This window comes from Petaurus breviceps, unplaced genomic scaffold (assembly GCF_028583685.1).
Source record: "Petaurus breviceps papuanus isolate PSGF00001 unplaced genomic scaffold, PetGlider_PUasm1.0 178, whole genome shotgun sequence".
Classification (NCBI taxonomy): domain Eukaryota; kingdom Metazoa; phylum Chordata; class Mammalia; order Diprotodontia; family Petauridae; genus Petaurus; species Petaurus breviceps.
This window is the reverse complement of record NW_027185777.1, coordinates 11353945-11366396: the sequence shown is the minus strand read 5'-3', so window position 1 is coordinate 11366396 and position 12452 is coordinate 11353945. Positions and strand designations below refer to the sequence as shown.

The 12452-nt window shown below is 35.0% G+C and overlaps 1 protein-coding gene across 1 annotated transcript in view; it reads right to left on the bottom strand.

Annotated features, from left to right (window-relative positions):
* MALRD1 (MAM and LDL receptor class A domain containing 1) overlaps positions 1-12452 on the bottom strand; it is a 930206-nt gene that overhangs the window by 102451 nt on the left and 815303 nt on the right. Inside the window, exons 37-38 of the mRNA XM_069086118.1 lie at positions 9957-10082; positions 3599-3665 (exon numbers count right to left, since the gene is read on the bottom strand). Coding sequence (XP_068942219.1) covers positions 3599-3665; positions 9957-10082 — 193 coding nt within the window. The remainder of the gene's footprint in view (positions 1-3598; positions 3666-9956; positions 10083-12452) is intronic.

The following is a 12452-nucleotide window of genomic DNA, read 5'->3' as shown; positions in this document are numbered from 1 at the left end:
ACCTGGATCAAATCCGGGCTCAGATACTCAGCACCACACCCAGAAATAATAACTGGCCGTGTAATCTTGAGCAAATTACTTAACCCCAATTGCTTTTAAAAAAAAAAGATTGATCATTTGAAGGAACTGGGAATGTTGAACCTATATAAGGGACTTTATTTTCTAGTTTTTCTGCATTTCCCTATAGCGATGGATCCTTGGAAAGGTTATTGGTTCAAATGTGAATATATTTTATGTAAATAAGTGTGAAAAACCAAGAAATCCCATTGAGGCATTTCCTCAATAGATGGAATTTTTGAAACTTCAGGTTTCTCACTGCTACTGGAAGAATTTCATGCACTCACCACTGTGCAATTATTATCATAATATGTGATAGATATCCAAACATCCTATAAATTGATACATTAAATGCTAGTAAGTGTACCCATGCAATTAACTAGACTATCATGTCTTAGAACTGAAGATTGCATTTCAAACATACAAACAGCAGGAAATATGACACCTGGGAGATGGCTTAGGAGTTTTAGTGTAAAATTCTTTACTTGATGAGTCATGGACTTATCTATATAGAGCTTTGGTGCTTCATTTTTATTTTTTTAATAGTGCTGAGCTATTGATTTTAAGTAGAAATTCTTCACTTGAAGAATCCAAACATGGGGAAGAACAAAATATACAATAGTATGTTGTGCCAAAGAAGAGAGAAAATATCACATATAATTCAGAAGAGTAAGCATTATTACTCTTTTCCAATCTCCCCAACTCAAAGTTTTGTCCTTATAATGATCATTCAAGCTTAAATCTTAAAGATCTTGTAATACAAGATCTTGGGGAAAAGATACAAAACAAAAGTGTTACAAAAAATATTGAAAGGGTGGAAATACCTTATGATACCAGTCTTAGATGGAAACCACAGTTGAAAGTGAGTTGACTTCAAAGTCAAAGGGCCTACATTCCACTCCAGCCTTATTCCTACCTCCCTGTGTGACCTTGGACAAGTTACTTAATCAGGCTCCACATTCTACATCTGCAAAATGGATTAGATAACTTCTAAGGTTCCTTCCAGCTCTCCATTAATGATCCCACATTTTAATTTGGTTATGTGGTGCAATTTTTCCATTCTCTAATGACAGCATTGCATTCTCCTGTGGATAGTTATTCCAAAGATCCATTAACAGGGTAGATAGGACAAATTCCAAAGGAGACATAATTATCTGTGTAGCTGATAAATGAAGTCATTTGATGTTGGAGAGGTTGCTTATCATGACAATAAAAAAAATAATATTTAGAGGTGGGGAAATTCCCTTTTGTGGATTCCTTCCCATAGTTTATCCTTGTTAGTTTTCTTTCTTATATCCTACTTCTTTTTTGCCCCACCTTCAACAGAGATCAGGAAACTGGGGGCCATAACCTTTGAATGTCATTTAAAAAATTCCTATTTGAGCCAGAGAGGACACAGCCAAGAATGGTAATATCTTACTAAGGTTAGTTCGGGTTAACTGAAGTATTTTAAATTTCTGAAACTTTGTTGGCATAAGGAAGCAAAGTTGAAAGGGCAAGGCTCGAACCTCAAACTTGTCTCCACAAAATAAATAACTGACATTCCAGAAGAATCTACTTTGTCAGTAGAGCTTACAAATCAAAATTAGACATCTTGTCAGTCCATCAAGCTACATGTTGTAATAAAATCAGTTTCATGGAATATTACATAACAAAAATATATTTTTAAACTGTTATTAAGATCATAAGAATCTTTGTTTCAGAAGAAAATTACATGATGAATTTGAAAGAAGACTTTTTAAAGCCATAATTCTAAGAATTTTAACTAATTTAAATCAAATGAATACCTAAAATTTATGCCATACTTAAAGAAGGTTTGCAAAGTGTATTTTGTTCAATGTGTATATCATTTGAACCATATAACAACCATGTGAAGTCGATGCTACAGAAGTTATTGTTCAATAAAGAACTGAGGTTCAGAGAGATTAAAAGAATTGTCCTTGGTTATTCAGATGACAAGTATTAGAGTTTAGATTTGGCATGCTATCCACTGTGCAACACTGCCTTTCATAATGTCCACATATAATATAGGCATATTTATCTAGCGTGGACTTGTGGCCAAACTGCTGAACTTGGGATCTTCACAAGACCTAGGTTTAAACACATCCTCTGAGAGTTACTGTGAACCCAGCTGAGTCACTTTATCTCTAAGTCTTTACTCATCTGCAAAATAGGAATAAGAATAGCTGCTGAGGGGCGGCCAGGTAGCACAGCGAGTAAGAACACCGGCTGCAGTGTCAGGATGACCTGGAGATCGAATCCTGGCCTTAGACACTCAGCACCACACCCAGAAATAACTGGCCGTGTAACCTTCAGCAAGTTACTTAACCCCAATTGCTTTAAAAAAAAAAAAAAAGAATAGCTGCTGGATCAAGACTCAAATAAGATACTGTATGTAAGATATTTTATAAACATAAAGTGATATATAGATGTTAGTAGCTACTGTTATAGTTATTATTCTATACTTATCTTGTTCTCATATTATTGTTTATATTATGTTTATGTATTATATATAACATGTAACATATTTGTATGATACATAATAAAGATATAATATGTAACATAATATATTATGTATTATAATACATATATTATCATGATATATTTATGCCTCTTTCATTCTTTGAAGAATAACTGCTTCCCTTGAAAGAGGATTACATATTCAAAAAGATATAGCGTTTTCAATACTGTCAGAGCGCTATGACTCAAATTCTGAAAACCTTTGTGCGCTTGGTTTTAACTAAGCAAGTTATACCAGAATACCAATCTGAAATCAATTCTCTAATAAGCAAAAAAAAAAAATATGGGAAAATCTATTAAATGAAACAATCACAGGAAACAATGTACTAGAATATGCATTATTTCCACTGGAGTTCAGGAAACTTTCACAAAACTCCCCAAAAGCTTAGAAAAAAGATGCAAAATACCTTTGATAAACAGTACAAATAATTCCCCAAAGAAAACTCATGGTCTGTTTTTGTTTGTTCTCTTATTGTACATGCAAATTCTCTCCTTATCTGCATATTAACTTTAACTAGTAATCAAAGGCTATTGTATAAACACACAAAAAAATCCCCATTATTGAATTAATTTCACCTTTTGTTGACAGAAAATGAAGGTTTGGAAGGTGAAATAGTGGAATAAAGGTAGAAAATAAATCCTAAATTCATCTTGGAATAAGAAATGGAGATTTTAACAAACCTTGTGTCCAAATCCCATTAATACAATATTATTTTTCATGAGGATACACATTAAAATATAATAAATAATGTAAAATACAGGAAATAGTGAATGTTATTATAAAGGTCCACTTTCCACCTAACGACTTTTTCAAGTACAAAAAAAAACCTAATTGATAAATAGTTGATATTTGTCTTAAAATATATTCATATCTTTCTTAGTTTAATTCAACAAAGCACAGATAAGAACCACCATATATAAGTTTACTTTGTACAAAGCCATGTAAATTGATATTCTATTTCAGTCTATTGAAAGTAGGTAAAATCCAATTACAAGCAGAGAATTACAAAATGGTTCTTACCGACAGATGGGGATATTTTTCTTAATAACACAAGTTCCACCATTTTTGCAATATCCTATTGGGCACTCTGAAGAGAAAAGTCATAAGGATATAGTTAATTACAAACATTGTCAAGAACAAGAAGGATACATTAGCATTATTCTTTATTACTGGGGTTAAGCCTACAGTGAAAAACAAAGGGGGATCCCTCAAAGTAAACTATCCCTTTACAGTAAAATGTGAAAGGACTCTCCTAGGCTACCCTTCAATGCCCTGAAAAAAATTCACTCAATGGTCCCCTGCTGTCCTGGAAGAGTTCATTCACTTCACATGCCTGAGTGGATAACTATAAGAGAGTAGTCTTTCTGCCATAGGATTATGTCCAAAGTGCTTATTTAGAACGTGTCTATTTGACATATTGGGACTCTACATTATTCTTTGGGGCAAGTCATTTCTTTTTTACACTCTACATGGTATTGACTGTAGGAAAGCAGAGAAATGCTATGTGGGGGTGACTGTCATAGAAAACTTGGCTTACTCATTCACTCATGTTTATCTAAGCTCTGCCATTATGAGTGTTTTACAGAGTTAAAGGAACTGCTAGAAATATCTAAAATAACAATGCCGTATCTTCGCACAACAATTTTCACTTTTCAACATGCCTTTTTTATTCTACCTCATTTTATAAGAATAAAATTCCACTTCATTCTCCAAACTGAAACTTCAGGGCTGGCAACCATTCTCCTTTTGGGCCTGTCCTTTGCATCTCAGTTTACTTACTCCCCTAACTAGCAAAACTTCTCTACTGGCAGCAGAGCTGTAACCAAGTGGTGCAGCTGGCATTTCACTTCCAGGCATTGAAACATAGCACTTGCCCCTTTTCTACCAGTGGAAACAACTGAGTTTAGCACACAGCAAGAATGAAATAAGAAGTTGAAGAGGTTACCAGGTGAAGTGATTACTCCACACACTCCTAGGCCACACCCTAAGTAAGGTCTTCCCCAGCCCAACCCAGCTCTATTCACTCCCAAACTTCTCTGAGTGACTGGGCAGTGTGTACCTAGTATGTGCATTTACCAGGCAGAGGTAGTCGTACATGGGGCTTTTATTTTTATTCCCTCTCAACTGAAGTTGTCTTTAAACTTGACTTGACCCAGGAACCAAAATTGTTACTTAGGGATATGGTTGGTGGATCACCAAACTTCCTCACTATATTATTTCCTATTAAAAAATAGGTGAGAAACCCCTATTTTCTCACCAGATTCCAAAATTTTCCTGCCAAATTCTCCACTGCTGTAGGAATGGACTCTATAATCATCTTGCCAAATTGCCAGGTATGGACAGTTTGCTATTGGGAAAACATTGTTCTAAGGTACAATGGGGATACATTAAAGGAGTCATTTGGTCAACATTATGATGTGCCAGGGACTTTTCTCAAACACTGGGAAGACAAAGAAAGGCAAAAACAGATCTGTCTTCAAGGGGATCACTTTTTAGTGGGGGAAGACTTTGCAAAAAATATAAAATATATAGATTATTAATGGAAGTTAGAAATAGTATGCATAGTCCCTGGCTTCACCAAACTTTGATAGATATAGACTTGGAAAGGTAGGCTTTCTGGAAGAGAAATCACAAAACAACTTGCAAAACTGGGAGAACTTGGTAGTAGATAGATTTGGGGGCAGCAGGAAGCCAAAAAACCTCATTAGGGATAGTAGGAGGGGAAATCTTCATCAACTGGATAAGTGGAAAAAGAGTCTGGTAGAAGCCAGAAGAACCAAGATGTATATGCCACAGTCATCAAGGAAACAGGAAATATTGTAGGAGCCAATTTTAGTGTGATTGGTTTTATTTCTATTTCAAAAGTTTTCTTCTCTTCTGCATGAATTAGATATAACTATGATCTTCCAATGTACTCCTATTAGGTGAATCAAAATAAAGGTACAGAGGAACAGAGGGAATGGAAGCAGAAGGGACTGATTCAGCAGATGAAGACTGAGCTAACAGAAATCACATAGAAGACTGGAGAATGAGAGGTCAAATGATGATCATTAGAAATTGTCATGGAAAGGAATCTGTTGATTTAGCTGAAAAACATCTCTTCCATAGTAAAGGATACAAGGACTCCCGGCCATATTTGGATACAATATTATATTGTTATGATTATCCTACTGAAACATATTTCTCCTCAAAAAGGTGCTTAACTTTAAATGGGAACCAGCAGGACATAACCTTATTCATCAGACTTCCTACAACATCTTCAGGTAGCTAGTTGCTAACTAGGTTTAGTTGCAGTGATAAACATCAATTTTGGTGGTGTCTATTATCCTTGCATTACTGTCATATGATGCTATGGGGGTGAGGACTATTAAAAGTAGTATTTTCTGTATTTTATATAACATTTTCCTACCATTTTTAATTCTTCTAAGAAGGGACTCTTCATCTATTATTTGGGAACTTAAAAAGGCATTTTGATGCCTGCAGTTGAATATAAACTGGTTCCCTTTGTAATCCTGTGTGTGAGATATGCTGGATTTATAAACACTCTTTTCAGAAGGTGTCTCATCAGACTTTCAAGGGGAGCAATGGTCCATACAGAATGGTTAATATCCTCTGTTCTAATCATATTCCTTTGATACCTCACTTAAATGTCCATTATGTTACTTATAGACCTATCTAAAGAGATCTCCTCTTGCTGACGTCTGTAAAAATGAATGTTTCCATTTTTGTTTTCTGGTCCTGTTTACCTAATACCATTTTGTTTTATAGATGGGAAGATGTATTTGGAACTGTGAATTCACTGGTATGAAGAATATCCCATATGGAAACAAGATCTATTGGTGCAGATCAACAATTCTTGTGTAGTTTTTTTTAAAGCAATTGGGGTAAATTAATTGCTCAAGGTTACACGGCCAGTTATTTTGTGTGGTTGTTAAGTATCTGAGGCCAGAACCGATCCCAGGTCTCCTGACTCTGGGGCCAGTGCTCTTACTTACTGCGCCACCTGGCCACCCCTTTTGTGTAGTTTTTAAATTGTTTGGGATCCTGGGAAGTTAAAGGACTTTCTAGAAGTCACAGAGCTAGTTTGCTCCTTTAACCTACTATTCCATCTTGCTTCTTACTGTCATTATTTAACTCATTGTTAAAATGTTTCTTTTAGTACGTAAGTAGTATTTTGATCAACTTTTCTATCCCAAACTGATGACAATTAGAGTAATTACAAAATCATTTCTCACCTTGAATTTAGAGAAGTAACAGGCACTTAAAGGAAACCCTGTGTCCAGTTGACTGCAATGAAATTTTTACTTAAATAAAACCTGGTCAATGTGTTATATTTACATCTCTCACAAATGATGCAGTCCTAAAAATTATGTATTAATAATTCAGTTCAGAAGGGGGGAACTTTAAAATATATTTAACTTGCAGCATTTGTTCAGTGTTTCTAAGCTTGATATTCTTGTTAATGGTATAAATATAGAGGTGAAGTGATACCAGATGTTCACCATCTGTTATATGACCACTGTTGTAATTATTGGCTGCTATGAGATATAGAGTCATAAAATGCATGGAAAAATGACCTTAACACTATTTGATATTTTAAGAGGAAAGACACATTCAGTCACTTGATGTAATTTGTATTGATATATCAACAATATTTGACAAGTCTGAAGCTGCTGTTCATAGATAAGCTCTCACTTTAATGTGTCAGTCTTTTCAATTACATTCTTCTGTTTTACTTGCCATAGATGACTTGCAAGATCATGGCATCTTAAAGAAAAGGAAAAGCTGAAATCAAAAAGTAGAGCTTTTTGTTTCACTTAAACTCAAAGTTGGGTCTGTATCCTCTTCGAGAGGCAGTAAATACTTTGTGGATGATGGAGGAATGAAACCAAAGTTACATCTAGAGTGACCAAAACACTGAAAGGGGGTGGGAGTTTGAATCAAAAGAGTGCCAAATTAAGAAGATAAAAATGACACTTTCAATATTTCACCAATGTAGAAAAAGCAGAGCTTGGCACCTAGTTAACAAAACTAATTAGATAAAATGGCAAGCTGATAAGCTGGGATAAGCTATTCTCCACCATCATGTATATCAACTTCCTTGGCAATGATCTACTCCTCTGTCCAGGGTTTCTGTCTCCAGTGCCCCCAAATGACACCTACCTTACCCACATCAACTGATGGCACATTCTGTCCCCTTTACACTGCATTTAAAAATAACTTATCATGGTTTTATACAAGTCCAAAATATTTAAGCTACCTGATTACTGAAAAGTGATCTGCTTGTGTGATTAGTAGACAAAACCAGTGACACAGAGTGAAAAGTAAGATTGTTTTAGAGTCAAAAGACATTGATTTAAGTGTCCAATCAACTGTCTGCTATTTGTTGTTGTTGTTTTAAACATAAAACCCTGGACTATATGGAGTCAATGCCAAAGACTAGAGGAGAGAGGGTAAAAGAACAATTAACTGTTGTGGAGAACATTCAAGTCACCTAGAACTGATGAGTTACATCTGAGGGTCTTGAAAGAATGAGTAGAAATGATTTCTGAGTCACTGTCCTTGGTCTTTGAAAGGTCATGAAAAATAAGAGAAGTGTTGCTTGATCTAACAAGTTTTAATATCTCAATTTTCACTAAAGGGGAGAGAATAGAGCCTGTAAATTATAGACAAAGATCTCTATGCAGGTTCTACCTTCTCAGGAGAATATAATCTGTCTGAAAGCAAGTTTCATTTTGTTTTATTTATCTTTGTATTTCTGGTGGTTAGCATAGTGTCTTGGACATAGAGAGTTTCTTCTCTAAACATAATGCCTACAACATAGTATGTGCAAAATCAATATCTATCTATCTATTTATATATCTATCTATCCTCTATCTATCTTTGTGTTTAATGCTTGACTTCTTTTGTTGCCTTTAGATTCTATGCCTCACTATTTTTGAAACTAGAGAAGAAATGGGTTGTCTTACTCTCCTGATTCATCTCAATGTATACCTAGTCCCTAATAAAAATAGGCCTTAATCTACCTCCTAGTACCTTATCCAAAATTAGGACATGGTAACTTGAATTAAAATATTAAAGTCAAATACAAATCTTTTCAGTCTGTGAAAAATACATTCAAATTTTTGTCCATCTAAGCCATGTCAGTAAGACTGGTTAAGTTAACTCCTAGGCTCCTAAGATAAATATTTTCTGTGGTGAATCTTTTTATGAAAGACATATGGACAGTTTGCTAGTCTGGAAAAAATAATAATTCCAAAGAATGTAATTTGATAACTACCCTGCTTTGGTCATTTATCTAAATGTACTCAGCTATATACCCAAAGTATATACAATTGAGTTAGGTTCACCCCAATTATTAATAAAGTCATGAATTGAAATATGTATTTTAATCCTTGATTTGTATTATCTCAGTTGTCTCAGAACTCTAACACCCTAGTTCTGTTCATTATTTAACATATGCTCTCCATGATATAGTCTAATTTGGATTATCAAGAGGACTATTACAGTAGATTTCATAGAGAGCTAGAGATAACATCAATCAACTTTTTCAGAAGGGAAGAGATCATGCAACTGAAAAGGTCATCTCCTTTATGAAGAAAAGGAGATAGGAAGTATGTATATTTCTATTACCACCATATTTAGTTTTTCTGTTGTAAAGTAAGGTAGCAAGGTGGCATAGATGGTACCTCCTTGTTTTGGAATCCCCAAATCCTGGGATAAAATTTCCTCTTCTGTTATGTGTTATCTGTATGACCATGGACACATTCTACCCCCCACATCCTTCATGGGCCTCAGTTTTCTCATCCGTAAAACGAAGATAACAAAACCAGTAGCCCTTACTTCAAAAGGTTATTGTGAGGCCCCTCAAATGAGATATTGTGTGTAAAGCACTTTGTAAATCATTATATGAATATGGATTGTTTTTATAATAACAGGTTTCCTTGTTACTATTTGTGTGTATTTTGTAAAAAAATAATGATTACATATCTTTAGCTACTTACCTTTTTTATTTTTGTATTTAATAAATGCTGAACAGGAGTAGGATGCGTTTTCAAGTCCCAGCTCTACCACCATTAGCTCCATAATCTTGGGTAAGTAATTCAATATCTCTGGGACTCATTTTCCTCATCTTTAGAATGAAGGAGTTTGGAATGATTACCTTCTTAGGTCCTTTAGAGTTCTAAATCTATGATTAAATTGCAAAGGTAGCAAGAAGTGCTGCATTTCCTCCTGCTATCTCCAACTCATCCCAGCATTTTATGTTCCACTCCAGACTTAGTTAGAATATGAGCTTTTATTTTATTTACTCTACAGATTTAATAAAAATCACTCCAGGTGTCTACTGTAAATGGTATTTTAATGAAAAGCAGAGTACCTGAGCAGCTGGACTCATCGAGTTGGAAATCAGTGCAGTCAACAGAGCCATCACAATGCTGGAATTCTGGGATGCAGCTATTAGTTGATGGACACCACTGAGAGCCATCCAAACAATGTCCATTGGCTGAAAAATAATAGTGATTATTATTATAAATATGTCTTTTATTGACTGAGCCTACTCTAATAGAGAGCAAGGCAGCATGGTAAAGCACAGGACCCAGTGTTGGAAGAATTGATTTTGAACCTAACTTGAGACCCTGAATAAATCACTCAAATTAGTCTTAAGTGCCTTAGGGTCACACAACTAGTAAGTCAACCTCTCTCAGCCTCATTTTCCACATCTGTAAAATGGGGATTGTTATTAACAACTTCCCTCATACCACTGTTTACAGGATCAAATAAGATTATATGCCACTTTGAAAATAAGGACGCATTATGCAGGTGGCAATAATAATTACCATGTTTATTATTTCTCTACTAAATCTAGGGTTTTGTTTTGTTTTTGTTTTTTTGTTTTTGCTTTTTGGAGGGCAATTGGGGTTAAGTAACTTGCCCAAGTTTACACAGCTAGTTTTGTGTGTGTGTGTGTGTGTGTGTGTGTGTGTGTGTGTGTGTGTGTTAAGTGTCTGAGGCTGGAACCAAACTTGGTCCTCCTGACTCTGGGGCCAGCACTTTTACTCACTGCACCACCTAGCTGCCCCTAAATCTAGGGTTTTTAACTGGAGGTAGTGAACATATTATTTATTATTATTATTTTGGTAATGGTATTTCAATATATATACAAAATATAAAGTTTGGTTCCAGTCTTTCTGTGCAGTTATTTTTTTTTTACATATTATTCCTCATACAATAAAAGCATTTCATCTTTCATAGCTATGTCTTTTATATCTAGAATTCTCTCTCCTCACCTCTGCCTCATGAAATCCTTTGCTCACTTAAAATGTATTTCAAGTGTCACCATCTACATGATAGCTTCTTTGATGTATGGTTATTAATACTCTTCATAAAGAAATTATTTGCATTAATTTATATTTTCATATACATATATTCTAATCACTTGTATACATGTTATATCAGTCCAATAGATGTAAATGTTTTCAGGGCATGTTTTTCCTTAGTAACCCTTTGTATTTAATTTTATGCATTTTAAAACACTGTTGTGAGAAGGGCTCCATAATCTTCATCATTCTACCAAAGAAGTCCATGACTACAAAAACACAAAATTTAAAAACTTCTCAAGATGCTGGAGGGTCTTCCTCATTTGCATTTACTTACTGTCTCAGAACACATTTTTTTTATGGACTGTCTCAATTATTGGATGGGGGGAACATGGACATTTAGTTAAATTGCAGTAACTAGGGTGAGATGATTTCTTAGGATACATACTAGTTTGTGCTTCTCTCAGTATTTGTGAGAGGCCAGAGTCACCCTTCTCATTTCTACAGACCTTAGTAGGTGTGTGGTTCCTACTACTATCTTAGCTGCTCTTTTATGGTCCCTCATTCTAAGTGCCTCTGAATGGACAGTGAGGGAAGACATGATCAACTGCTAAATCTTCAACTTTCTCTGGAAACCAAGTCACCTATAATTACTGAGCACTTATGATTCAATTTGACAATTATTTATCCCGTTGATTTAAAAAAATGCTTATTAAACCCCTACTTTGTGTACTGTTATGTACTGAACATTGTGGCTACCATCACAAAGATGAAATAATCTTTGCCCTGAAAACATATTTGCTTTTTGGAGGGGGGAAAGCAGGGCAATTTGGGTTAAGCGATTTGCCCAACATCACACGGCTACTAAATGTTAAGTGTCTGAGGCCAGATTTGAACTCAGGTCCTCCTAACTCCAGGGCAGATGCTCTATTCACTGTGCCACCTAGCCACCCCTGTTTTACTTTCCTAATTTTATCCATAGTATTTAGCAAAGTGCTTTAGACAGAATTAAGTGCTTAATCCATGCGCATTCATTAATTCATTAAAGATAATGACTATTTTACAAAGGAATAGACTATGAGTAGAACAAAGAAAGGATAGTATCATGAAGGCAAGACAGAGGGAGGTGAAGAATATCCAAGAAATCAGGTAGTCAGAAGTAGCAAAAACTTCGGTGGATCCAGGAAGGATGAAGATTAACAAGAAATGATTGGATTTAGCCACAGAAATTAGTTCTAGCCAAAAACCAACTAATATGTACAAAGGTACAGATGGATTATGACAAAATTCCTTCACCTTAAGGTTACAGTTTACTTGGGAAGAGTTGAGAAAATCCAAAAGATTAAATATATAGGTGACATAAATCATGGTGTCATTAGTGATTAGAGTTGGACTCAATCACTAGTTGGGAGAAATGAGGGAAGACCTTTCTAAGTCAGGTCTAACTCAGAACAGCGTGGTAGTGAAAAACAATAACAAACTCATGGGCCGTGAAATGTTTAAAGAAGAGAAGTTTTTTCAAACATAAAAAGTATAAATAAGGACACAACACTGAT